The 26,840-nt window shown below is 34.0% G+C and overlaps 1 protein-coding gene across 2 annotated transcripts in view; it reads left to right on the forward strand.

The window, feature by feature from the left end:
- The window catches only part of LOC128859986 (hybrid signal transduction histidine kinase A), a 66,666-nt gene extending 40,168 nt beyond the window's left edge, over positions 1–26,498 (forward strand). Inside the window, exons 4-8 of one of the 2 annotated variants that reach the window (XR_008454210.1) lie at positions 4,236–4,339; positions 17,154–17,324; positions 21,853–21,975; positions 22,381–25,809; positions 25,884–26,498. Coding sequence is in view for 1 of the 2 variants with exons in the window: in XM_054097176.1 (XP_053953151.1) it covers positions 4,236–4,339; positions 17,154–17,324; positions 21,853–21,975; positions 22,381–23,529 (1,547 nt within the window). In the remaining variant the exon portion in view is untranslated. Of the gene's footprint in view, positions 1–4,235; positions 4,340–17,153; positions 17,325–21,852; positions 21,976–22,380 lie in introns of both variants that reach the window. The other variant, XM_054097176.1, reaches the window with a different exon arrangement.
- The last annotated feature ends 342 nt before the right edge of the window (positions 26,499–26,840 follow it).

The following is a 26,840-nucleotide window of genomic DNA, read 5'->3' on the forward strand; positions in this document are numbered from 1 at the left end:
TAATTGCATTTTTGTATACATTCGGTGTACTCGATGTACTTGTGTGAAATCTTTTTACTATTTGAATAATTTTGATTAGTGTTTTTTTTAATTAAGGAGTGATTTATACCTTTAGAGTGTTTTGAATCGGCAGTTGAACGTTTTATCTAGAATGCGAGGATATGGATGTTTCGCACTCGGAACGGTCTACACACGCAACATTTTTCGTTATTTGTGATCGCAATTGCTTGTCCTTATGTGAACTCAATTTTTTACGTTGGCATAACTATTTTGTGGATTTAGAATGTTACTGTACTATTAATAGTTTGAATATCTATAATAAAGTTTCTACAAATTATTTTTCAAAACAATTGCTGAAAAATCATTGAAGCCCATTTGTTATTGTTAGTATTTGTTTTTCAGTGCTAAATAGAAGCGTAATCCCCAAAATTTGTTAGTTCATATCTCATTTAAATAAAAAAAAAAAACTTTCATATGCTTAAAGTTAGTTAGTTTATTATAATTATTATTTTTATCAACCAGTGATGGTAAATTTAGAGAAAAGTCCCTACATGTAGGGATTTTTGTCGAAAAATGTGGGTGTAGGGAAAACAAGGACTGATTTTGTTAAATTCTGTAAATGTAAGGAATTTTCAGGAGGACAGAAAAAAATTTGAAATAGCGGGAAAAATTAGAAAAGTTCATTTAAAATAAAAATCCGCAGTAAGGTTTCATGCCAGACTTTTTTTCTTTATGGCAGAATACTTTTAAAAGCGTTAATACGGCAACATTGCCGTTTTTTTCTTCCTTAACGCTAACGCGATTTTTTCTTCGCGCGAAAATTGTTAGTTTTCTGGTGTTTTTCACTTTTGAAGTAAGCTCGCAAATAATTTAGTTTTCTTCTTCTTCTTAATTGGCGTTATAACAAAGCGCGCCAGTCGTTTCTTTCTCGGGCTAACCGGCGCCAATTGGACACACCAAGTGAAGCCAAGTCCTTCTCCACCTGATCTTTCCAACGCAGAGGAGGCCTTCCTCTTTCTCTGCTACCACCAGCTGGTACCGCATCGAATACTTTCAGAGCCGGAGCGTTTGTATCCATAATTTAGTTTTAGCTTTTTTTTATATTTAAAATGTATATATACTTATATATGAGTTCCCCCTCTTCGACTGACTCTTCGGAGGAACACCAGAAAAAAACAATGCAAGTATCGGAAACAAAAGTTCAATAACAAGTGGCTTGACGACGACAATTTTAGTAGCTGGTTGGAAGCTGTGGCTAACGATCCATTCAAATGAAAATGCGCTCCGTGCGACAAAGTTTTGAACTGTGGCAAGTCTGATTTTCAGAAGCACGCCGAATCAGAAATGCACCAAAAAAAAATAAAGGCAATAAAAAAGACACTTAAAATATACAGATTTTTTTAAGAAAAAATCGAGTACGCCAAATGAATCCAGAAATTTCGAATTAAGACTTGGCATGTTCTTCGCTGTGCATAATGTCGCGCTGTAAGTAGTGAACCATTTAATCCCACTCTTAAAAGAAACCGTGCCGGATTCTGAAAAAATAAAAACTCTGCCTTGCTTTATACAGAACTGAATGTAATGAAAAAGTCTAATTTTTAGTCATTTTGCTGAATTTTTCTTTACATTTGTGTTTATAATATAATAACTATGTGTAATTATATATACTTGAAATAAAATTTGTTTTTATTATAAAGTGTCAAAATAGCACCAAGTCCAAAACTTAAGCAAATAATTCAATTTTGACGTTGGAAGTGCCTCATTATAGTGTAAACACAGGAGAAAAAATGTAGGGAATAAAATAATAAATGGCTTCCACAGGGCGCCAAAATCGACCCGCGCCAATTGAAAACCCTTTATTTCTGTCCTTTACCTTTTAAAAAATTTAACAGACACACAAGGAGTTAGTGTCAAATATTTCGTACTGCTCTTATTATTTCACCTGTATGCTACCACGATGAGTATGAGTAATTTAAAAAATTATACGAATATAAAAAGGAATAGAAAATACAATTGTCTAAAAGTAAAAAAAGTCACCAGAAGTGTGTGAGCAAAAATATTTTTAAATTTTTTTTTTTAATATATTTGGTGAAATGATTTTGAAATAGAGTCATCTAAAGTAAAATCAAGGTTTCAGTGATTAGAGTTTTGATAAAAAACTAATAAATTTATATTCTGTGTATATGCCAAAAATGCTAATATGTAAATATGCATATAGGCGTGTATTTTCTTCATATTCACTGAATTAGATTTGTGTCTTAGTTCGGGATCTCATGGATGCTAAACAATAATACGCAATTTCATGAAATTCGTTGTATTATCATGAATAATAAACTCACTCCCGAGTTACGTTTGCACATTTTTTTTTACAAATGGGTGATTTCAGCAGTACGCGAGAGCATGCACTAAATTTATTGAGGGTTTAATTTTACGAAACGGGCATGCCAATGGTTGACGCGATTTGACTCCTTCAGATTATTTCCTCTGGGGATGTGTAAAGTTAAATATATATATATATATAATTGGCGCGTACACTCTTTTTGGGTGTTTGGCCGAGCTCCTCCTCCTATTTATGGTGTGCGTCTTGATGTTGTTCCACAAATGGAGGGACCTACAGTTTCAAGCCGACTCCAAACCGCAGATTTTTTTATGAGGAGCTTTTTCATGGCAGAAATACGCTCGGAGGTTTGCCATTGCCTGCCGAGGGGTGACCGCTGTTAGAAAAATGTTTTTCTTAATTTTGGTTTTTGACCGAGATTCGATCCTACGTTCTCTCTGTGAATTCCGACGCAGAGTTGGGAATACTTGAGAGCCAATATTCGTCCAGTTTTTACCGAAGTAGTAGGAGTGCATTATTGCGGCAATTACTGTGTAAAAATTGCACCTTCAGACTACGCCATGCATGTGCCAGTCATGGCAGCCACATGTCGGATATCATACACAAACATTAAAATCAAAATTGAGTATTATATGTGAACTAAAGTCAAGTAAAAAAGTTTTGTTTAACCCATTTCTATTTAAGCTTCCCCGCCTCTCAAAAAAACACCAAAAAAATCGTATATCACCCTTTATTTTCATTTGCTCCTATTTGCTAATCGATACAAAAAATATTTACGAATACTCAAATATTCTCTACTTCAGTGTATTTCAGTGATGCGCAAACATATACATCAACACCTAGCATTTTTGTTCTCACAATTTTCACACTTCAATAAATAAACCTTCGAAATAGATTAATACACTCGAGGGAATTAAGCGGTTCATTTATGTGTATAATCTGTTCACCTGTATCATCTGCTATACTTATACGTAACATACATACACACATAATTGAAAATTGAAAATGCGAAGTACAAATTGCGTCTAAAGTATGCTAAAGCCCATTAGCAATAACAAAAGCAATAATAATAATAATAAAAAATAAAAATAAAAAATAGTTTTTATTGCGCCTCCAAATGGTTTCAAAGGTTAGGTTTCTACTGAAAATTCATGAGGCGGGCGTGCGCATTATGTAGTCGTATACTGAGAATTCTACTCGAAATGTTAAATATTTGTATTTGTATTGTAAATATCTACATATACATTCTTTAGATGAGGAGCCTTCTAGAAAGCAATGTGTGCAAGTTAACTGGAATCAGTTATTTCGGTAAGGCCAAAGTGGCATACTTATATACATACACATGTGTGTTTTGTATATACTCGAATGAAATTGACTTTAATTTAATAGCAAGAACTGTTGTTATTATTGTAGGGTTGATTTAATATATTGTATTTCAGTGTAAATCATATAATTTTTGGATTTGTATATTCATATTAAGCTATAAGAAATGCTATTAAATTTTAATAGCTCGTAACTTAAGGCCTTGTCCCATTTAAAATAAATAATTATGATATTTAAATATTTTACAACAGTTTATTTCCAAAGAGTTTGTATAAGGTGATTTTAAGAAATTCTAATTTGTGATTTACTTATGTATGCATTTATGTACTACTGATATGTATGTGCATGATGCAATATACTCGTACTTATACATGTAAGTGGCATTGAAATTTGAAAAATTTGCCCACATAAAATGATTGCTTGACGAAATTATTATTATTTAAATTACAATTGTATGAAATTATTATTTATCATCTGAATTAAAATTTCAAAGTAATTTGAGACTTTTCTCATAATATTGACATACCAACCATTATAAAATTAAATCCCAATTAAATTTTACTTGCTTTTCCAGAGCCATTGACTGCTGTGACGGACATAAAGCCCCCTCAAAGACCGAATCATCTGGAATTGGTGCCACAGACCAGTTCAAATATGCGCAAATCACCGAGTTTGCTGGTAAGTAGAAAGTTGAAGTTGATTGTCAACTTAAAGTGTCACCTGTTTTTTGAAATTTATTCGCCAATTATAATTTTGTTTTCTTTTTGTTTGTAATAATCCTTCGTTTTGTCTCAACTTTTGAAGCGAGCCTACAAATTTATATAGATACATTCACGTGCATAACAAACAGAGAGTTCGCTTTGCTGTGCGGCTAAAGCAAAACTGTTTCGTATACTATTTATTTATTTTTTTCTTTATTTATTTATTATACAATATATATTATTTATTTATTTATTTTTTATTCTTTATTTATTTATTTTTTATTCTTTATTCTTTATTTATTTATTTATTTATTTATTTATTTATTTAATTATTTATTTATTTATTTATTTATTTATTTATACAAGGTGAAGTCCAAAATAAACAAGACTGAGACAGGAGCTTTGTTCAGATAACTTCGAGTTTATTTATTCAAAATAGTCTCCTCTGGTCTCGATACACTGTTTTGCGCGATCTGAAAGCTGTTCGAAAGAGCGTTTCAGGGCATTGACCGGAATCCGGAATGTCCTTAGGATGTCGGTACAAGCCTTTTGGATGACCTCTACGCTCGTAAAAAGCTTTAATTTCATGAGCAAATTCAATTTTCCGCATAGGTAGACGTTACAGGGAGCCATATCAGGCAAATACGGTGAGTGGTTGATGGTTGAAATGCGATTCTAGTGAAAAAATCAGTCACAAGAGTGGATCGATGAGATGGTCGATTATTATGCAATAAGCGCCAGCTTCCTCCTTTGCGGTATTCAAAATGCCAAGATAGCAAATACCACTGACGGTTTTGGCCCGTTGGCCCGAACTCGTTCTGGACAATTCCCTTATAATCGTAAAAACAAATGAGCATCGACTTGATTTTGTACTTCTCCAAACCCGGCCGCCGTAGCCGAATGGTATGTGCGTGACTACCATTCGGAATTCAGAGAGAACGTAGGTTCGAATCTCGGTGAAACACCAAAATGAAGAAAGAAAACCTCCGAGTGTATTTCTGCCATGAAAAAGCTCCTCATAAAAAAATCTGCGTTTCGGAATCGGCTTGAAACTGTAGGTCCCTCCATTTGTGCAACAACACCAAGACGCACGCCGCAAATAGTAGGAGGAGTTCGGCCAAACACCCAAAAATGGTGTACGCGCCAATTATATTTTGAGTGGTGGTGACTCGCTGCGGCCTTCCATTCGGCATTTTCACGCTTAGTTTCAAGTTCGTGTTGGAAACACCACGTTTCTTCACCAGTTACAATGTTGTAAAGGAAGTTCCCGTATTTTCCCGCCTCTTTAATGAGGTCTTTCGAATGTTGAATTCTGTTTTCGAGATATTCAACTCCGATTCCATGAATTTGGAAACGAAAACGAGGATTCCGGTTCATTTTTGATAAATTTACGAGCAATTTCGTTGGAGTTTTCGGTGATTACTGATCTGTTCATTGTCATTTATGTCCACCACTCACGAACTCTGGCACGAGATAGGCAATAACATAAACTGTTTTCGGCAATTCAAATGTTTCGGCAAACGTTTTACCAATTTTAAAACAAAATTTGATATTAGCTCTTTGTTCGAAACTCACTTTTGTGCAGATGACACAACATACTGACAATTAAGACGAAATAACTTCGTTTCAACTGAACCGAATGTCACCAAGCATTCACGGAAGTCAGGTAGGGATGTAACTTCCAACGCACTAACAAAAACATTTTTATGACGTCACGCTTGTTTATTTTGGACTTCACTTTGTATATTTATTATTTATTTATTTATTTATTCTTTTACTCATTTATTTATTTCATTATTTATTCATTATTTATTTCAGTTTAGAGATACATAAATCTTACAGACTATATTAAAAATATTATTAAGTATTTCGCTAAAGTGGGTAATTTATTCTAACGCTTTGGGAGACAGCATATTTTTTGCTTTGCTGTACCGTGCTTTGCTCCGATTAATTACAGTTTTTCATTGTGTTATTATTTGTTTGCGTTGAACGGTCTCAACCGATTTTGATTTCAAATAACCAATGGCAATAAACAAGTAATTAAACTCGTGGAAAAATTTACACAACCAAAACAAATTGCTCGCTTGATTTGATTTAATAGCAATGCTTGCATGTGCGCGTATTAGAACTAATTAGTACACAACTGCATATGACATTAGCATATATGTATATGTACGTGTGTATGTATGCATTAGTTGAAACAATCAGGAGGGTAATTGGGATTTGCTTCTAGCTGTCGATGAAACACCCGCATCAGTTAACATTTGCGCACCGCAAAAAGGATTTGCATGCATATTATAATACTTGGTAATAAAAAGTCTGATATATTCGAGAATTAATAAAGTTATATAGTTGTTAAGTTATAGTAGTTGTAGAGTACAGGTTTTATGGTTGCGCTCAAGTAAAAAAGCGCTCTCATGCACCCTTCGGCGCGGCAAAGTTACGTTTATATGTTATTTCCACCTAAATTTGCATAATCTTGTATTCTACCATTCGGTGTATTCTCCTGCTTATAACCACACGCCCACTTATCCTAAGCTGATTTTTTTTTTAGTTTGCTGTATTATGTAAAGGTAAATGTTCTTTCTAGTTGCCCTAGTTTTGAGCAACCATACTAACTGTGCGAATAGCAAATTTTTTTCAGATTTAATTCGCGGACTTCTGCATGTAGTGATTGGCTAGGTAAACAGGCAAACGCAAAGGTTTGAATTCATGGAGATTATCGAATGTAGTGCCACTATTTCCTGTGCATACATGAATTCAATAACTGTGAATACTGCATAGTTTTGATTGTTTCACAGTGGCCAATTATAACTATTTTCCTTTCAAATGTTTACTTATTCTTACATAATTCATACACAAATGCGTATATTTTGCGTTTAAGTCAAATTGCACTAAAAATATAATGCTCAGAAATATCTCGACTCTATCGTCATTTAGCGGATAGAAATACATTTGGGCATATACTCACAATTGGATGAACTGCTTAACCCATTCGGCAGCGGGTCGATTTTTCGACCACCAACTTCGGACTCCAATATCTCAGAAACTAAATGTAAATTTATTGATCAGTTTTAACAAGATTTAAATTTGGAATTTAGTTAATTTCTAGAGCGTAATTTTTTAAGAAAAAAGGTTCAGGGCAGATTTTTGTAAAAGAATGAAATTATCACTATTTTTACGTGTTTTTTGTGCAGATGAAAAAATAATGAAAAACAAAAAAACAAATAATTGTTACTAATTTATTGTGAAGAGAAAAGATAAAATTACGAGAATCAAAAAAGTAACATATCGATATTGCAATAATTTTTACTGTTTCATGGACGTAAACTTCGACCGCTGGCCAGGAACTGTCATGTAGGATAGAACAAAATCTAGCAATATTTTTTTCTTATTGAAAGAGATGGAAGTGAGTATCTTTGTAGTATAGGAAAGGTACTACCCCTGCAGGGAAAATCACTACTAGTGAACCAAAATTCTAGTTCAGCACTAGTACCTTACCTCCAAAATCGAACCTGTCCTATATTGGATGGTACGGGACTATTAGAAAATACCTACAAATCGAACTAGTTCTCATTCGTCTAATATGGAACTAGGGCGGAACTATCCTAAAAGGGTTTATGGGAATATTGTACCTATCGGGGTACCATACTTTGCCACACATTGACCACTACTGGTCCGTTGGACCGGACATGGCGGTTCCAATTGTGAAGCAGGCTATGAGTCGTAATCGGTTTAAAAAATTAAGCAGTTTTTCCATCTTGCTGACAACACGAATTTAAACGCAGCAGACTGTTTTGCGAAGGTTCGTCCAATTACTGACGCTCTCAACAAAAAGTGTATGCAGTTTGAAGTCTTTAGCCATAATCTCTCTATAGACGAACATATGATTCCATACTTTGGACGCCACTCCTGCAAAATGTTTATCAAGGGAAAGCCAATCCGGTTTGGGTTTAAAACATGGTGCTTATGCTCTGAAAGTGGGTACCTATTTTCTAGTTCATTGTACGGGGGAGCAGCAACCCCTCACGATAAAACTATTGGTCTAGGCGCACAAACAGTCTTAGACTTGCTTGCCAACGTATCTGACCCTGAGTGCCACATCATTTTCTTTGATAATTTTTTCTCTTCATACCATCTAATGTGCCTTCTGAACGAACGTCGATTTTTTGCAACTGGTACTATACGCGAAAATAGAATGGGCGATACTCCTTTGAGAAATTTAAAAAAAGAAATACGAGGAACATTTGACCAACTACTTGATCATCAGCAAGAAATATTGACTGTTCGGTGGAATGATAATGCTGTAGTCAATGTTATAACTAATAACTCCACAGTCAATCCAATTATTAGCACTAAAAGATATTGTCGGAAGAAAAAACAAACTATCACTATCCCGCAGCCAAAAGTTATTCAAGAGTATAATCATGGCATGGGTGGTGTGGATCTCCATGATAATGCGGTGGCAAATTATAGAATATGTACGAGAGGAAAAAAATAGTGGTGGCCAATATGGACAAATGCTCTTGGTAACGCAATGGTCAATGCATGGAAACTTCATTGTATGATGGCAAAAATTGAAAAGATAAAACCATTGTCACAAATTGATTTTCGTTCCAAAGTCACAACAGAATTATTGAATTACGACAAGGACGAGGACGAGTATGAAAACGAACATGGAGATGAAGGTCCATCGAACCTTCCTCGGATCAATGAAAGGGTACACGCCGTCATGAGAAGCATTGAAAACAAATTTCGGCGGTGTAAATTTTGCAAGAAACATACTATTTTTACTTGCAAAAAATGCAATATTCATTTACATACTAAATGTTTTGATGATTATCATAAAAGCTGACTTTTCTATCAATAAAACAACAAAAAAATGTTTGTATTTGAAATAAAATTAAATAAATTGACTTCGTGTGCTAAATTTTTTTCATAAATGTTGTATTTTTTTTTAATATATTTGACGGTTTTTGGCCAGCGGTCGATTTTTCGACCAGTCCATATCTGAAACACCGATGGTCAGAATTTTTTTAATTTTTCTTGATTATGGTCCTATAAGCACTGACTAAAAAGGAAATGGAAAAATTATGACGAATTCTTGTAGCGGCCGAAGATGGGTTAAGAGCTTATTTTAGCTTATATTTATTTATGTTTTTATTTATTTTACATTGTTTTAATATATTTTGATTACACGACCGTTTTCTTTTTATTTCTTGTTTCTATTTGTAACTTTTTATTTACGTTTTCCCGCTTTTCATTTCAAATCATTTTACTTCGACTTTTTATTTATTTTGTTGCACTTTGTTTTTATTTATTTTATTTTAGTTTAATTAATTCTTGTTTATTTTTTATTTTTTTATAGTTATTATTTTACTTCTCTTTATTTTATATTTTTAATTTAATTCTTTATATTTCGCTGTATTTTATTTGGGTTTATTTAATGACAATTGTTTTTAACTTTACTTTATTTCATTTCGTTTTATTTACTTTATTTCATTTTATTTTACTTCTTAGTCTTTTAATTTTTTTTTTTAATTTTCATTGATTTGTTTTTATTGCCTTTCTTCTTCTTATTTCAGAGTATTTTATTTACAATTATTTTCTTGATTTAATTTTATTTATGTTTTTTAGTTTAGTTCATGTTATTATACAATATACAATATATATAAGTTCCTTTAGCTACGACTTGCAGAATTGGGTTTCTTTTAAGTTGTCGAATCTTTCGCCCTTTTATTAAGTTGAATTTTCTTTAGGTTATTTTATCTTTCTAGGTTATTTTTTTAGTATATTATTTTTTAATTTTTTATTTTTATTTAAATTTACATTACCTTATTTTAATCCACTTAATTTTTTTAATTTTGCCCTTAATCTATTCATTTCACTTTATTTCATTTTACTATATTTTGTTTAAAGTAACTTCTGTTTTATTTAATTTTTTTTTTGTTATATGTTTAGTTTTATTTAATTTTACCTGACTTTATTATATTTTATTTTATTGGTTCTATTTTATCATTTTTCTATACATTTTTGTTCCATTTTACTGCACTTTTTTACGTTTTTGTAATTAATTTCATTTAGTTTTGTCCTTTTACTTTGTTTTGTTTAAATAAATAATTTTTTTATTTAAGTTTTTTAATTTTTTTCTTTTATTTTGCTTTAATTTTTTTATTTCATATAATTTTAGTGTTTATTAATTTTTTTAATTATTTGTCATTTTATATTATTTTTCTTTATTTTACTTCTTGGTGTTAAACTCAATTTTATTTTTGATTATACTTTATTTTGTTTGAAGTAACTAATTATTTTTTTATTTTATTTTATTCTAATTTTCTTTTAATTCATTTTACTTCATTGTATTTTATTTATTCATTTTTTTGTTTTATTTAATTTTACCTCAGTCTATTTAATTCATTTTATTTCTTTTTCACCTTTTTATATACTTTTTGTTTGATTTTATTTTATTATTTGTAAGTAGTTATATATATTTTTTCCAATTGTTTTAATTTATGTTATATTATGTTGTTTATTTTTTTATTTCATTTTAGTTTAATTTATTTACATGACTTTATTTTCATTTATTTCATTTTATATTATTTTCGTTAATTTTTTTTAGTTTTTTATATTTAATTTTACTTTATTTTATTCAATTTTAGTTGGCTGCATTTTATTTTTTTGTTTACAGATTGTTTAAATTATAATTTTAATTTTTTATTTTGTTTTAATTTTTAAATCATTAAACAATAATTCGTTTTCCATTTCTGGTAGTATTTTAAGATTCTCATCTGCATAATATTAAGGCTCTTTCTTTGGCCAAAAATTTTTTTCGGAATGACCGAATACACTCGCAGCGTTGCTTTTGTTAGTATCGTCAATATATAGAAAAAAATGTGAAAGATTATATATCTACATTATTTCTATATTCAAATTATGTACGTGCGTGTGTAAAGCTATGCAAAAAATAAATAAATAATTGGCGCGTACACTTCTGTTAGGTGTTTGGCCGAGCTCCTCCTCCAATTTGTGGTGTGCGCCTTGATGTTGTTCCACAAATGGGGGGACCTACAGTTTCAAGCCGACTCCGAACGGCAGATATTTTTATGAGGAGCTTTTTCATGGCAGAAATACACTCGGAGGTTTTGCCATTGCCTGCCTGTATAAATTATTAATCTCCTTTTATAAAAGTACTATTTGTTATGCATATCAAATGTGCACTTGTTTAAAAATATAACAGCTTAAGCTTTAAGGACTTTTCATAAAATACAATAAAATAACAAAACGCTGGTCTTCTATGCCCACGATGTATGTACGTGTACAGTGCACACATACTATAGTATTTTTGTATGAATAAATATACTTCACTTGCAATGAAGGTACACACATAGGCACATATCTGTGTTATTCCTGTCAAAGCTTGCCGTACATGCACGTATGTATGTATCATAAAGTTTTTTCGGCTAAATTTAAAATCGTATTTATTTTTTCATCTTGCAACCAGACGTCTCCAAAATTAGCGCAGAATTTCTAAAAACATACGTACCTCAATTACTCTATACACCGGTCGCTAATGCAATATATATTATATATACATATGTATGACTCTGTAGACATACAAGTATATTCACGTATCAACACATCGAATTTTCTGACGGACCGTTGAAATTTTTATGATGAATTTAGCCACAAACAGCTACAATTCCGCCATCTAGTTTGGAATTTTTAGTTCTCTACCCCTTGGCCAAAGTACTAATTCGGTTTTTTGATAACCCACGACTATGGGTATGAGTATCAAAATAAGCTAAAGTATAGTAAATACCTACAGTGTTGTGTAAAAATTGAAGACCACATTGGGAGAAATTCAAGTGCAACCAAGCAATATGCGTAGGTGCGTTAAAAATACAGAATTACTATCAGAAAGCCCGATGTGAGAATGCATTAGCGTAAAGTCTTGTGGAATGGAACTTTGAAGCGTGAAAAGATGCTTAGTTTTCTGATGATAGCAGGTTTTAGCCTTTTCCAATTAGTATAAATGCGCATTTTGTCCAAAGAATTCACTTTAAATTCGTCAATATTGAACTGCAGTAAGCTGGCGGTAAGCTAACAAATATATCGTCGTATGGAAACACTAATTTGCAAATTGTGATGAGTATTGTTGAATTTTTTTTTATTTAGAAAAGTTTTTTATGGTTGAATCAAAAGAAGGTGTAAAGATTTTAAATGACGACATTCACAATTCATGAGGAAAGGTGGTTTTCGGGATAATCGGAGATAGTAAAGTACAGCTAACAGAAAGTTAAAACTATTGCAAGAACTAGAAAGCAGTACAATATTGGATTGGAATAACATTAAGCTGTATTTATTTTTCGATAAATCGACTATAGCTTCTTTAAAAAGGTGTTCCTATACATATGTATATGCACTTCTTTCCTTCAGGTGTGAGTTTCCTGTTACCTTATATGATTCTCGGTTTATGCTAATCAATTCAATGCCTATAAGCAAGGTCAAGTGAAAAGAAGGTCAATCTTTTCATTGTATTTTACTTTCAACATTAGTGAATAAATGTTAATATTTCACAAAGAAGTCTTCGTTACATTTAGACTTTTTAGAAAACATTTGTTATCCAAGTAAAACCTTTGAGGGATTTTATTGAATAACACAGTTCAGCAAAAATTGAAAAGAAAAAAATCTTCTCCAGAGTTTTAGTATGTCGCTATACGTTTCGGGATCGCATTTCACGAATCTACTAAAATGCTACGAAAATGAAAAATCACTCAAAAATGAAATTCACCAAGTTTTTATCCATTAGAAATTAAGTATTTTTTGGTGTTTATTTGTCAAGCTCTGGTGCCGCTCTTTACAGTAACTGCCATAATAGCCTTGCTCCAACGGTCAGTAATCGGGATCAGGATAAAAATTTTGCACGCAAATGCATGGATAACCATCCACTCTGTTCGTTTTGCCTTTCGTAATTAGTTCGACAATATGACCTTTTATGGTGGCTAGCACTTTTTAGTTGAATGCAGATGCTCTTATTAGAATGAGAATAGCAGAGAATTTGTTATAAACATAGTTTTATTATAAAACATGTTTCTGGTAAGATTTCAGTACACTAACATGCAAAATTCGTTTACGTTTTAAAACTAATCAAATTTTATACAAAAATTAAAGAAAAAATGCTAAGCGTCCTAATGTTTAAGGAGGGAAACCGGTTTGGGAGGCCGAAATTTTGGTGTTTTTCGTGAATTTTTGAACAAGGAGGGAATAACCAGAAATTTTTTAAACTTGGAGGGTATTTTATTCATATTTTTAAGTAAACTTTTAAATTTTGTTCAAGATATTTCCGCCGGAAATAGTGGCATTAGAGCGTGCTGTTCATGGGCGATCGCCATCCGAGTGGCTTGCTGGTGGGCATTCCTGAAGTTGCAATTTTTCTCTGTAATCAACAGGAATTATTTTGTTTCGTTAACAACATGTTTCCTAAAAGTATGAACCTAATTGTGATAAAATAATATTGAAAATTGCATATTTTTGAGGCGCTTGAACACAGTGTACTTTTTTCATACCATATTTTTTCTTCTATTTTGTTTAAACAAATATTTTTAATGATGATATAATCCCAGAATTAAGTTCATATAAATTAGAATTGAATAAAGAATACTCGGAAAAAATTTGACAACGATTGGTCTAATACTTTTTGAGCTAGAGTGCCCACCAGTTGGAAAAAGTCGTTTCGAGAAAAACGGCGTTCTAACTACCGCGCGCTACGTTGCCGAACCGACGGGCGGTCATTTAAGTGCTCATAGAATTGGGAATAATGCGAATTTCGCTTTAACATTTTTACCACATATTCTTATAATAACAATTTATGCATTCAAAAAAGTCGATTTTTTGATCAGTCTAAACTGGTCTCCCCCCTTAAGTCGCTTACTGTTTATTTTATCAGCTTATTTTCCTATTCTCTTTCGAACTGCGTTTTCACAGTTATTTTCATACTTTCCAAGAATGTTTCTCTTTAGTATGTAAAAAGTATTGAACTACCTAAATACATATGTATATAATTTTCCGTTACCTATAAATAAGCAAACTGTTCAATAAACTCACTCTCTAATTTACTTCACCGAGACTCGAAAATAAAAAAGTATGTTCTGGCGTATTCTTCGATGTGGCAAAGGCATTCGGAAAAGTTTGTCACACAGGTTTGATTTTTAAACTAAAATTAATACTTCCTTAGCAATACTACGAAATCTTAGAGTCGTACTTATCAGATCGCTATTTTCGAGTCAAGCAAGGTGATGGTTATTCAAGTCTTCGACAAATAAATGCAGGAGTACCTCAAGGCAGCGTTCTTGGGCCTCTGCTGTACCTTATCTTTACACAGAACCTACCGTCTGATCCTAATTACGTCACAGCAACGCTTGCAGATGACACCGCCTTGATTGCAGTTGGTGAAACTGAAAACGAATCGACAACCACATTACAAACCGCGTTAAATAAGATCTGCCAGTGGACTAATACATGGAAAATTAAACTTAACCAAACAAAATCTGTACACGTAGTTTTCACAAACACTAAAATACAACATATTCCACTATACGTAGATGATCAACAGGTCCTATACTCAAACTATGCGCAGTACCTAGGTATGACACTTGACAGCAAACTTCGATGGAAAGAGCATGTCAAGAAAAAGAGGCAAGAATTGGACATCAAACTCAAAAACATGCAATGGCTCATGGGTAGCAGATCAGCTCTCACGATAGAAAACAAGCTGTTAATTTACAAGCAGATACTAAGGCCAGTATGGAGTTATGGTGCGCAGCTATGGGGGTGCGCCTGTCAAAGTACGAAAAACCAAATCCAACACTACCAAAATAAGGTCCTTAGGTGCATTGTCAAAGCACCATGGTACTGCAGAAGTTCCGACATTGAGCGCGACCTTAAAATAAACTCCGTCAACACTGAAATCGCAAAGATTGCAGTTGCAAATAAGGAAAGACTAATAAACCACATCAATGAAGAAGCACTTAATTTAATTGAAACCAACGGATTAATACGAAGGCTCAGACGCACTAAACCTAGCGATCTCATACCTCCATAGAAATGCTTTATGTCATGTAGAGTGAAAATTGTGTAATGTTATCATAATTAAGTTGCTTGTTAGTCATTTGTAAATATTTATGAACTAGTTGCAATAAAAAGTTAAAATAAAAAACAACAGAGACCGGTTGATCTTTTTATTCTGCGTATTTCTGCAAAAAATATTTTCAGTCTTATATGTTAAATCTAAAAAAAAACAATATCACATCGGTACTGAGGCGGGCTAGGAATATAATAAATGGTTTTGAAAGTACTCCAATAAATTTTTCTAAAATTGCAGACTGACGTTCTATTGCTAGTCTGCCGGTTTGGCCCCTGTTGTTTGTTTTGCAACCTAGCTTATGTGTAGGTGTAGGGTGGATTATCTGTGTGGTGGGATTATTACTACTCCTATTGGCGGAGGTTGGCTGTGAAACACAAAACACTTATTAAATTTTGAAGGAGTTTGAGAAATTTATATTCCAGTACGAATCTAAGGTTGTCTGAATGTTTTCTAAAATCCAGGAAAAGTTTGCTGAAGATTAATGATAAATAGGGTTTTTAATATCATTTATTTAGTTCGAAATAGGAGACACAAATAATTTTTAAAGCAGGAATTACCTTATTATCGTATATTAAACAGAATTAGAACGTATTTTCTTTATGGTATTTAATTCAATTTAGGAAATATCTTATCTTACTTCATTAAATATTGAGTACTATATCTCAACTTTTACTCGAGTAGTTTTTCACTCGTTTTGTAAATGCCTACGTAACCATAAAATAAATTTCCGACACCTGACGGATTTCATTTTAACTATCCAAGTCAAAACAATTTGTGTTATAAACTTTAAATGCAAGAGCTAACCCCATTTAGCTATTTATAACCTTTGCCTTGAGCAAATTTCTTTTTTTTCTCCTTAGTTGGAACTTTCTAGAAAATAGGTACAATTTCAGGGTTGATAATTCGATGCTGAAGGTATTCGAACAAAGTTAAATATTGCACTTGCTGCTGTAATTGGGTGCACCTAACTATGTATTTCTGACTCGAGTAATTACAGTTTTTCATTGTGTTATTATTTGCTCATGATCAACGGGTTAAACCGATTCTGATTTTGATTTCAAATAATCAATGGCAATAAACAACTAAGTAATTACACTCGTGAACAAATTTACACAACCAAAATAAATTGCTCGCTTGATTTGATTTAATAGCAATGCTTGTTGTATGAGCTGTTCGGATTTTTGAATTCATGTGCACGTATTAGAACTAATTAGTACACAACTGCATATGACATTGCATACATATGTGCGTAAGTACGTATGCATTAGTTGAAACAATCAGGAGGGTAAATGGAATTTGCTTCTAGCTGTCGATGAAATACTCGTATCAGCCGAAAGTAATGAATTAAAATTTGCATACCGCAAGAAGCGATATTTTATGCATATTATAATATTTGGCGATAACTAGTCTGATATTTTGGAAAATTAGTTAAATTATTTTATATAGTGGCACTGTAGTGGCAATATAGTGGTAAGAGAGGACTCTCATACACCTCTTGACATGGCATACACTTCAATTTGCGTAATTCCTTACAAGAAAAACGCCAAATCCTTCTATTTATAAGAGGAATCATTCGATCTTATGTACTTTCATTATGCTACTTATTATGGAGCGATTTACTTATTGTGTATCACACTCTTCTTTTCAGACTGCTGATGAAGATAAATCACCTACTACACCCTCATCACCGAGCCATGAAATTAGCAAACTAAAGGATCAATTGGAGCAACAGGCCATACAAACGCGTCAGGCATTGGCGCAATTGATGTTGGTACGGGAGCAGCTCATATCGGAAACGAATGCGCGCATCGAGGCGCAGGTGAGTCAAAAAAGATCTTCTCAAATTTCGTTTCCTCTATATACAGGTAGTGGAATACCACTTTAGATTTTTCAACTAGATATATATATATATATATATAATTGGCACGTACACCCTTTCTGGGTGTTTGGCCGAGCTCCTCCTCCTATTTGTTCCACAAATGGGGGGACCTACTCGGAGGTTTGCCATTGCCTGCCAAAGGGGCGACCGCTTTTAGAAAAATGTTTTTCTTAATTTTGGTGGTTCACCGAGATTCGAACCAACGTTTCTCTGTGAATTCCGAATGGTAATCATGCACCAACCCATTCGGATACGGCTGCCGCCAACTATCAACTAGAGAAAATATCTAAATACATTTATATTTATGTTTTGTACAAAGATAATACGATAGTTAATGGGTTTATCAGATATTCTGCTGATTTGCTTAAATTCAAACATCTTTGCAAAAAACTCGCCTAAAACACCCTAATTAAGTTCAATATAAACAGGTGAAGCCACCTTCAGAAAATGAGGAAATATTTATCTTATCAATGACTGGGTAGCACTGAGGGGTGGCAGGTGAACTAAGCTCATACTGACCTCAATCAGAGAAGGTTTCACTCTCCTTAAACAGTTCCTTATAAACAAACCTGGAGATTGCTGGTAGAAGGCATTGCATGGCTCGAACGTTTGAATATGGTCGACAAACGCGATAAACCGATTTTACATTCATATGATTTAAATAATACAATTAACTACAGCGAGCGGCTTTAAAAAAATGCCTTTGTTCATTGATATCAACTTAAGACTGAATATCTTCACTTAAAAAACAGCTGATTACCTAAAATAATGCATCGTACCATTAACAGTTATCATTAAACAGTTAAATAAAAGCATCACACACCAGCTTAGTTCTAACAGAATCACCCCACCCAAGAGTACTTTTCATCCAATCAAACTGTTTAATTTAACATTACACAAACAGTTTAAAGATTATCAGCATGTTATTAACATGAGGCTAACATTCGTGGTCTTATTAACATAAACATATACATAACTTGCGTTGTAGAGGATGAGACAGTGAAAATACCTTCTGTACGAAAGGGTAGCCTTCCGTAGGATTATTTATTAGACTTTTAGTTGCACAATTTGTATTTCTTTCAATTGTGAGTAAACGCTTATATTGACGGCCACTGAAATTTTTCGACAAATATTTGCATAGAGCATTTTAGTACTAAGGGGGGCAGCTCCTCCAGACGATGAGTTTTTTAATCATGTTTTGGGGAAAACTGAGAGTATTTATTATCTTCAAATAACTTAGATATTAATATTCATGCTTAAATTAATAAACAATAATTTTTTTTAAATAAAAAGAAAAATAAAATGGATGCGCTACAGCTGCTCAAAGGGACTTCTTAAATTTGCGCCGTAGAATGTACAGCCTCTTGCAATCAACTGAAATCAACCACACAAAAGTTTGTCAATAAAATGAGTTATTCCGCTTCGCACTTACCTATTTTTAATGAAAAAAAAATTAAAATTTGAAGTGAAAAAGCAAAAAATTACACTTTTTTATAAACAAATTGATCAAAACAATATTTTTAGTGATAATTAATATAAAATTTGAGATACATGCAAATATGTTGAAGAATATAACTGTAAAATGGTAAGTTGATATCTTGATTACTTTTTGAGTTATATTCGACAGCGCGGTTATCTAGAAAAACGCAATTAAAGTTTGCATTTTTATAAAGCAGATTTAAAAATAACAACACGAAGCACTAAACTGAATACTAACAATAAACTTTGTTTGTGTGTAAACAATAAGAACAGTTACACAATTCGAATAATTGTTTAAAGTGCCTCCTATACTGCAAATAGTAAAGTACAGGAATTATGTGGGTAAAAAATAAAAAAGTATAGGCTGCATACACAGAGTGCGCGCTCCCTTACCTACTTTCGATACTTTCGACGCTCATCACTTCACTGAATTTATAGGGCCTTTTTAGACTTTCTATTAAGCTTAAAACATTGAAAAGATAATCTTTAGATTGTAAATGATTTTTTAAAGAAAGAAAAAAAAAAGAAAAATTTGAAAGTGTTGTAGGACCTGCCCGTTAAATTTCCTATTCAAAATAATTTGTTTGGACTTTTGTTAAAAACCGAAAAAATTAACGCGCAAAATAGATAGAGATTTTAAATATTGGGTAGTCGAAAAAGTCTTTTCGTATTTTGTCAATAGATGCCGTTGGAGTCATCTATCTCCAGTGCTACTAATCGCATTGTGTCATATCATACGGTGTTAGAAAGGTGACATTTTAAGCTTCATTTAACCAAAAAAAAAAAAATTAAATTCGGAGAAGTTGAAAAAAAGTTATAGCTGTTCAAAAATGAGTGAAAATAATGAAGAAATTCGCTATATTTTGAAATTTTTGTATAAAAAAGGGAAGACAGCCACGCAAGCCACCAATGAAATTTGTGAAGTTTACGGAGACGATGCTGTATCAGTTCGTGTAGCACAACAATGGTTCGCTCGCTTCCGTTCTGGAAATTTCGATGTGAAAGATGCACCTCGCTCCGGTCGACCTATCGTTGAAAAAGTCGATGAAATTATGGAAAATATTGGCCAGGACCATCACATAAGCTGCCATGACATCGCCAAGGCACGAAACATTCATCATCAAACGGTTTTGAACCATTTAAGAAAGACTGGTTACAAAAAGAAGCTCGATGTTTTGGTACCACGTGAATTGTCTGTGAAAAATTTAATGGACCGAATTAACATCTGCGATTCTTTGCTGAAACGAAATGAAATCGAACCATTTCTGAAGCGAATGGTAACAGGAGACGAAAAGTGGATCAAATACGACAATAATGTGCGAAAAAGATCATGGTGCAAGGGTGGTGAAGCTCAACAAATGGTCGCAAAGCCAGATTGACGCCTCGAAAGGTTATGCTGTGTGTTTGGTAGGATTGGAAAGGAATCATCCACTATGAGTGGCTCCAACCTACTTGAACGATTGATTCTACACTTTACTGTCAACAACTGATGAGATTGAAGCAAGCAATCGAAAAAAAACGGCCAGAACTGATCAGCAGAAAGGGCTTCGTCTTCCATCAGGACAACGCTAGGCCACACACATCTTTGATGACTCGGCAAAAACTGGGAGAGCTTGGCTGGGAAGTTTTGATGCATCCACCATATAGCCCTGACCTTGCACCATCGGACTACCATTTGTTTCGGTCAATGCAGAACTCCCTTAATGGAGTAAAGGTGGCTTCAAGGGAAGCCTGTAAAAATTACTTGTCGCAGTTTTTCGCCGAGAAACCACAAAAGTTTTACACTGATGGCAAAAAGTGGTCGACCAAAATGGTACATATTTGGTTTAATAAAGTTTATTATAAATATAAAAAAAATAGTGGAAGTTTGATTTGATTGATACGAAAAGACTTTTTCGACTAGCCAATATTTAACAAATATTTACATTCAAAAAAGAAAAAAATGAGGAAAAAAAATACTCATAGTTGAATGACTGTACATTGTTATGTAAGAACAATAGCTTAACGATATTTTCACCGCGCCGGTAGTATCATCTATCGGTATAGAGCAGAGCATTGAACCACTGCTTACTGACCAATTTTATCAGCAGAAAATGTGAGATTCGATACCAGTTTTCAACAAATTTTACAAATATTAAAAGATTATAAAATTTTTATAGTTGAAAAATTTAGAGAAATGTTCGTAAAAGTTCGGCGTTTCATTTGCCGAAGCTAAACCGAAACCGAACTGAACTTCTGTGATGGAACACAGCTTAAGCTGTAATTCGATCGTTCTCTAAAATTGTAGTTATAGTCAAGTACTTTGTTTTAGAAAAATTGTATATTCATGACGCACTTCCAAGATTATATGTTTTCTTTTCTGCACCAGTCCAAAAAAATTGAATTACCCTAAAAGTGTAATATTTTGTTTATAAATTCAAAAGTGACACAACTTTTAAATAATGAAATTGAAAAAAAAAACACAAATGACGTCATCTCTTCAGGCTAACTTGAGCTAGCTACACTCACAACTTCTCCAGCCATAAATAACTTACGAAAAGGCAGTACAACCAGCCTCATAAAGTGCAACAAGCATGAAATTTTGGCTTCAAATTTCGGATTTAACGCTGTCATACTATAATTTGTAGAAAAAACGCGCAACGTGTGACATGAACAGCAAAGATAGTACTTCTAGTACTTCTGTCTAACTATTCCAGATATTCTCTCCAGGGCAGTGGCGTGTGTGTGTGAAATAAAAAATTCAACATTTCTTAATCCTCTTTTAACCAGTTAACTGTGATTGACGAATATACTCGTCATAGCTCAATTCTGGCGACACAAAACTGTGCGCACTTTTAAATGGGATCGCCACAGTTAACTGGTTAAGTTTTCCGTTTTACTTATATTAGTTTCAAGCGCTTCCACTCAGTCAGTCAAACGGCAGGCTCTACATATATTAAACAACAAATTTTTGTATCTACAATAAATAATGTATTTCACCTCTTTCCAGGCACGCACTCAGCAACTGTTACAGCAGAATCGCGAGCTGCTCGAGCATTTGGCTTCACTGGGCGCCTATAATGAACAACAGAGCGCCGGACTGACATCGGCCAACATCGGCATGGCACCACAGGTATTTATCAATTTGCACACATTGTTGTTGCAGTTTTAATTTTATTTAAATGGCACAGTAGCATTGCCGCCGTAGCCACAAGGTGAAGCCCTAGTGTGCTTGTCTGGCCAGTGGCGTCACTGTAATTGCATGCAGCATGCCTTTATGCATGCATATACACTTATATAAGTATAATATTTTTGATTTTGTTTTTTTTTCTGCGCTGTGTTTACATGCTGTGCTATTTTTTATTCTGCCGCCACATTTCGTTTGCTCGTTTTTGCAATTTTGATTTTTTCGGAAGTTTTTGCATTTCTGCCTATTTGCCGTTCAGTGTTTTGTGTTTTGTGAAGTCAAACAAAATATTATAAACAGAAAATTACTTATACATTAATATTTACCTCCTCTCCTCTGATCGCGTCGCAGCTGCAAATGTTTTTACAAGCTACTGGCAACAACAACAATTTGGCTACCATCAATCAACAAATCAACAGCCTTGGCTCCATCAACCAGCAGCTAACATCACTCAGTCATCAGCTGAGTGGTTTGAATCAGCAAAGTCAAAATATACAAAATTTCCAGAATATTAATGCAGCACATCAACAACACCAACAGCAGCCATCACCGCCGGCCTCAGTTGCTGTTCAACAACAGTTGACGCCACCCAGCTCAAACGCCTCAATGCAACATTTGAATATCGCCACGACGGCGAGAGCTGCCAATAGCAGCAACAGCAGCACCATCAACAACAACAGCAGCAACAACAATACTGGCGGCAGCAACAGTTCATTCCCCACAATGAACCAATTGCAAAGCATTAGCAATCAACTGCAGCAACTTAACGCGCAGGCTACGCAATCACAGCAGGACGCGCTATCCAAAGATCTTTTTCAGGTCAATCAGGAGCTGCTGAATCGCCTACAGGCGCTTAACCTGGGCGCTAGTAATGCCAACGCGCTAACGTCACTGACCAATGCTCAGCAAACGCCCTCGCCTCGCAATTCATTCTTCTTCGTCAATCCTATGTCCTGCAGTCCGGCCAACAACAACAACACCGCTAGCAATTTCAATTTCCTCAGCTCGCCAAGCACGCTGTCGGGTCAGCTGACTCCATCGCCGATGAGCACACTCACGCGCAATTCATATACACATAGCCCACAGCTACAACAGCAAAACGAAGCGGAAGCGTTACGACTTAGCAGCATCGATCAGAATTTGAACAACCTTATAGACGAACAACTGATGAAGCCACTAAGCGGGCCAATAGTATCGGCCAGTTCTAATGGCAACATAGCCGCGAGCAGTACCTCTGGTACGCGCGAATCTAGCCGCTCCTCGTCGACGCTGGACTCAACATCGCCATCATCGCCACGCATACGCAGTGCCAACAACGAGCCACGCTTCAACACAGTGATGCTAAAGGTCACCGACGAAGCGGGCAACGTGACTAACCAGCGAAAACTCTCGGCCACTCCGAGTTTCATACAGCGCAGCACCAGCGAAAAAGTGCCAAATCGGAGCCAAATTATGAGCCAGGTACAACGCACAGCTTGGGCGCGTCACACCACCAAATAACAGCAGGAAACAGGCAAAGGCGGCAACAGCTGTGTGGATGGCATTATAATAGAGATCTAGTTGGGACTAAGTAGGGTGGGTGGGATTTTTATCAATACACAATAAGGCAGAGTAGCGTTGGGCGTTCAATGTTGTCGATTGTGCTTCAGAAATAAAATTTTTCTTATACATACTTATATAGTTATAAAAGTAGGTTATGTTAAAAATACTCATACATACATAGATACAAATACTTATGTATCTTAAGGGAGTATTACATACAGATGATGCGATAGATTGGTCCATCGTAGAGAAATTTCATATCTATTAGAATTAGTGCAGTCCATTAATAAACTGGTAGGAAGCTCCAAAGAACTTCAATTAATAAATTTAGTTACTGTAACACGGCTTGTTTTTTATTGTAACAGTTTTTATTTAGTTAACAGTATTAATATGTACCAAAAAATGTAAAGTGAAATTTAAGTTTAAAATTTGTTGGCTTTAAATTGAAAATTTGAATTTTTTGATGCTTACAGTGAGAGGGTTTTAAACAAAGTAGAGGTGGTCTCCGTGAATTTCGGTATTGTCAATTACAGGTTCTGACCTCAAATATGTCAACACTAATCTTGAGAAACGACCAATGATTAATGGCCCGCATTTTAAGCGCACTGAAATATTAGAGATTGGTTTCGTTTGGTTGGAAAGTCACATCGGAATATGTATACATATATATGTATGTATGCGTTATGTTAATACATGAATGAAGGGAGCTCCATTGCTATTATTCTTGTTTAAAAAACGGATATCTGATATATTTTAATGTATATTTGGCAGAGCGTTGCCAATTGGAGTTTTGTGGACGAGGGAGTAATTTTGCATCGTAATAGTATATGTGAGATTCGTATACAAAATGTTTGCTTTTATTATGGATGAAATTGAAAAAGTCTTGATATCTTAGCATTCTTTTATTTTCGACATTTCCAGTTTTGTTTTACTTCATCTTCGAGACGTATAAGGTCGAAAAAAGTTCTGATCAAAAATCCCTCGTTTTTGAAATTTGTCTTCTAAATAACACTGCACAACAGCATTTCTGATGATTGGGTTATGATACATGTTTTTAGTCCAATTTGTAATGACAATTTCAAATCTGTAACTGAAATTCCTGTATCAGCTCTATATGACACATTTGACTTTTTGTAATATATTAAAACACTATAGATTTAAAGATTATTTTATTTTATTGCCTTCTTAAGTTTAAAAAAATTTTCTTTTATATGATTTCCTTGCTGAAGTTGAAGGCATAGAACTGTTGTTAATGCTCCAACAATCGTCGGCCATCATGTGTATGTTCCACTAACCTTGATAGCGTTCCTCCATCGTACGAAGGTCCTGGTGGAATCGCTCGCCCTGTTCTTCGCTGAGATCCCCAAGATTGGCTGGAAAATAGTCCAGATGGTTGTGAAGAAAGTGTAACTTAATGCTCATATTACATCCAACCGTTTGGAAGTGACCCATTAGTTGTTCGATGTGCTGAGAATAGTCAGAACTTTTCTTATTTCCTAAGAAATTTTGAACAAGCCAAACAAACTCATTCCATGCCATTTTCTCAATCGCTGTCATAGTGTCTATGAAATTTGAGTCTTTTATTAACGACCTTATCTGTGGCCCGTCAAAAATACCCGCTTTTATCTTTTCTGCACTCAATTTTGGAAACTTTTTAGACAGAAAAAGAAAACAATTTCCATTTTTGTCAAGAGCTTTAACAAATTGTTTTATAAGCCCCAGTTTTATATGTAACGGAGGTAAAATTATACGGTGGGTTTATCACGTTCTGTTGTCCTGGTACTAGCGCTTCCCGAGCAGGCCAATTTTTTTTAATCCAATGTTGATTTTTAGCTCTACTATCCCATAAGCAAAGAAAACAGGAAACTTTGTGTAACCACCTTGTTGGCCTAAAAGAAAGTTTACCATTTTTAAATCGACACATATGACCCAATTGTGTTCCGCATATTTAATTTTGTCTAAAACCAGAACAATAGTTGTATATTCTTCTTTTACTTTAGTAGAATGTGCAATAGGCAATGAGTCCAATTTCTTCCCATTGTGTAAGAGAACACATTTTAAACTCCGTTTTGATGAACCTATAAATAAACGCCACTCACTCCCATTGCAGCCAGTAAACCAGGTACATTTTTACAAAATACAAAGTCATCTTCTTCAGCAAAATATTCAAGGAAAGTTTCCCAGATCTCTAATGAGGTCGTTTAAATCATCTTGGTTAAATGGTTTTGGTGTTCCCAGGTCACAATCAAAGTCACTATCGCTATTGTCTGTTTTTGCCTCAAAATGTAAAGGTTCTTCCTGTGAAGCACCAGGTTGAGGTACAGATGACATCGTAGGGCTCAAAACACGTCTATGTGCCAATCGTATGGAAGGATATTCCCATTTGCCTCGATGTTTTCAGTTAATGCCAGTTATTTTTACCATACAGAAATAACAGTCGTCGTGGTGGTTCACAGGTTCAATCCAGATCATAGCAGTTTCGTATCTAAATTTATTCCTTTCTTATTCGTCCACAAAACGTAGAAACTCAACGCACGTTTTGCATACCTTTTGTGAAATCCAAGGCTTATTTTTCATTTCCATTGGGTGACCGAAGTAAATTTTGTACGCCTCATTTACGCACGATGTCACATTCAAACGGTTTTCTTGAAACGTATATGTTTCTCCGCAAATAAAACAAAAACTATTCCGGTCATTTATACAAACTCGTCTTGACGATGCCATAACAAATAATATTAAGAAAACTTAATATTTGTTTAAATATTCGTCAATTAACACTGAAATATAGTGAATTTTTTGTGATAGCTATAACTCGTAAACAAGAGCTGTTACAAAAAAATGAGGATATATTTAGAATCAGCGTTGTCAAATTAGTAAACATCAAGTATCAAAAGTCATTCATCAGACAAAAAGTGCGATTTTGTTTTTTTGTGTAATTTTTTTTTTTTGCTCAGTAAACAGATTGAAAATATTTTTTAATAAACTTTAATATTTGTGTATATATCTATAACACCATATTAGGGAATTTGTGGTTCTGCATAAACGTATTCTCGATCAAAAATACCAGCTTTTATATCACAGTCAAAGATACCAAAGTTTTGGTTTTCTATTTCCATTCTCAGAAAACTGTGGCTGAGGCTCATCGTGTGTCCTAAATACTTACGGTGATGCTGTGATTAGTAAAAGAAAGAGAAGTGGGTGGCATGAATTCATCAAATGCGGTGGTTTTGATGTCGAAGATTGACAGAGAATGTTCCTCAACCAAGAAA

This window comes from Anastrepha ludens, chromosome 4, assembly GCF_028408465.1.
Source record: "Anastrepha ludens isolate Willacy chromosome 4, idAnaLude1.1, whole genome shotgun sequence".
NCBI classification, from domain to species: Eukaryota; Metazoa; Arthropoda; class Insecta; order Diptera; family Tephritidae; genus Anastrepha; species Anastrepha ludens.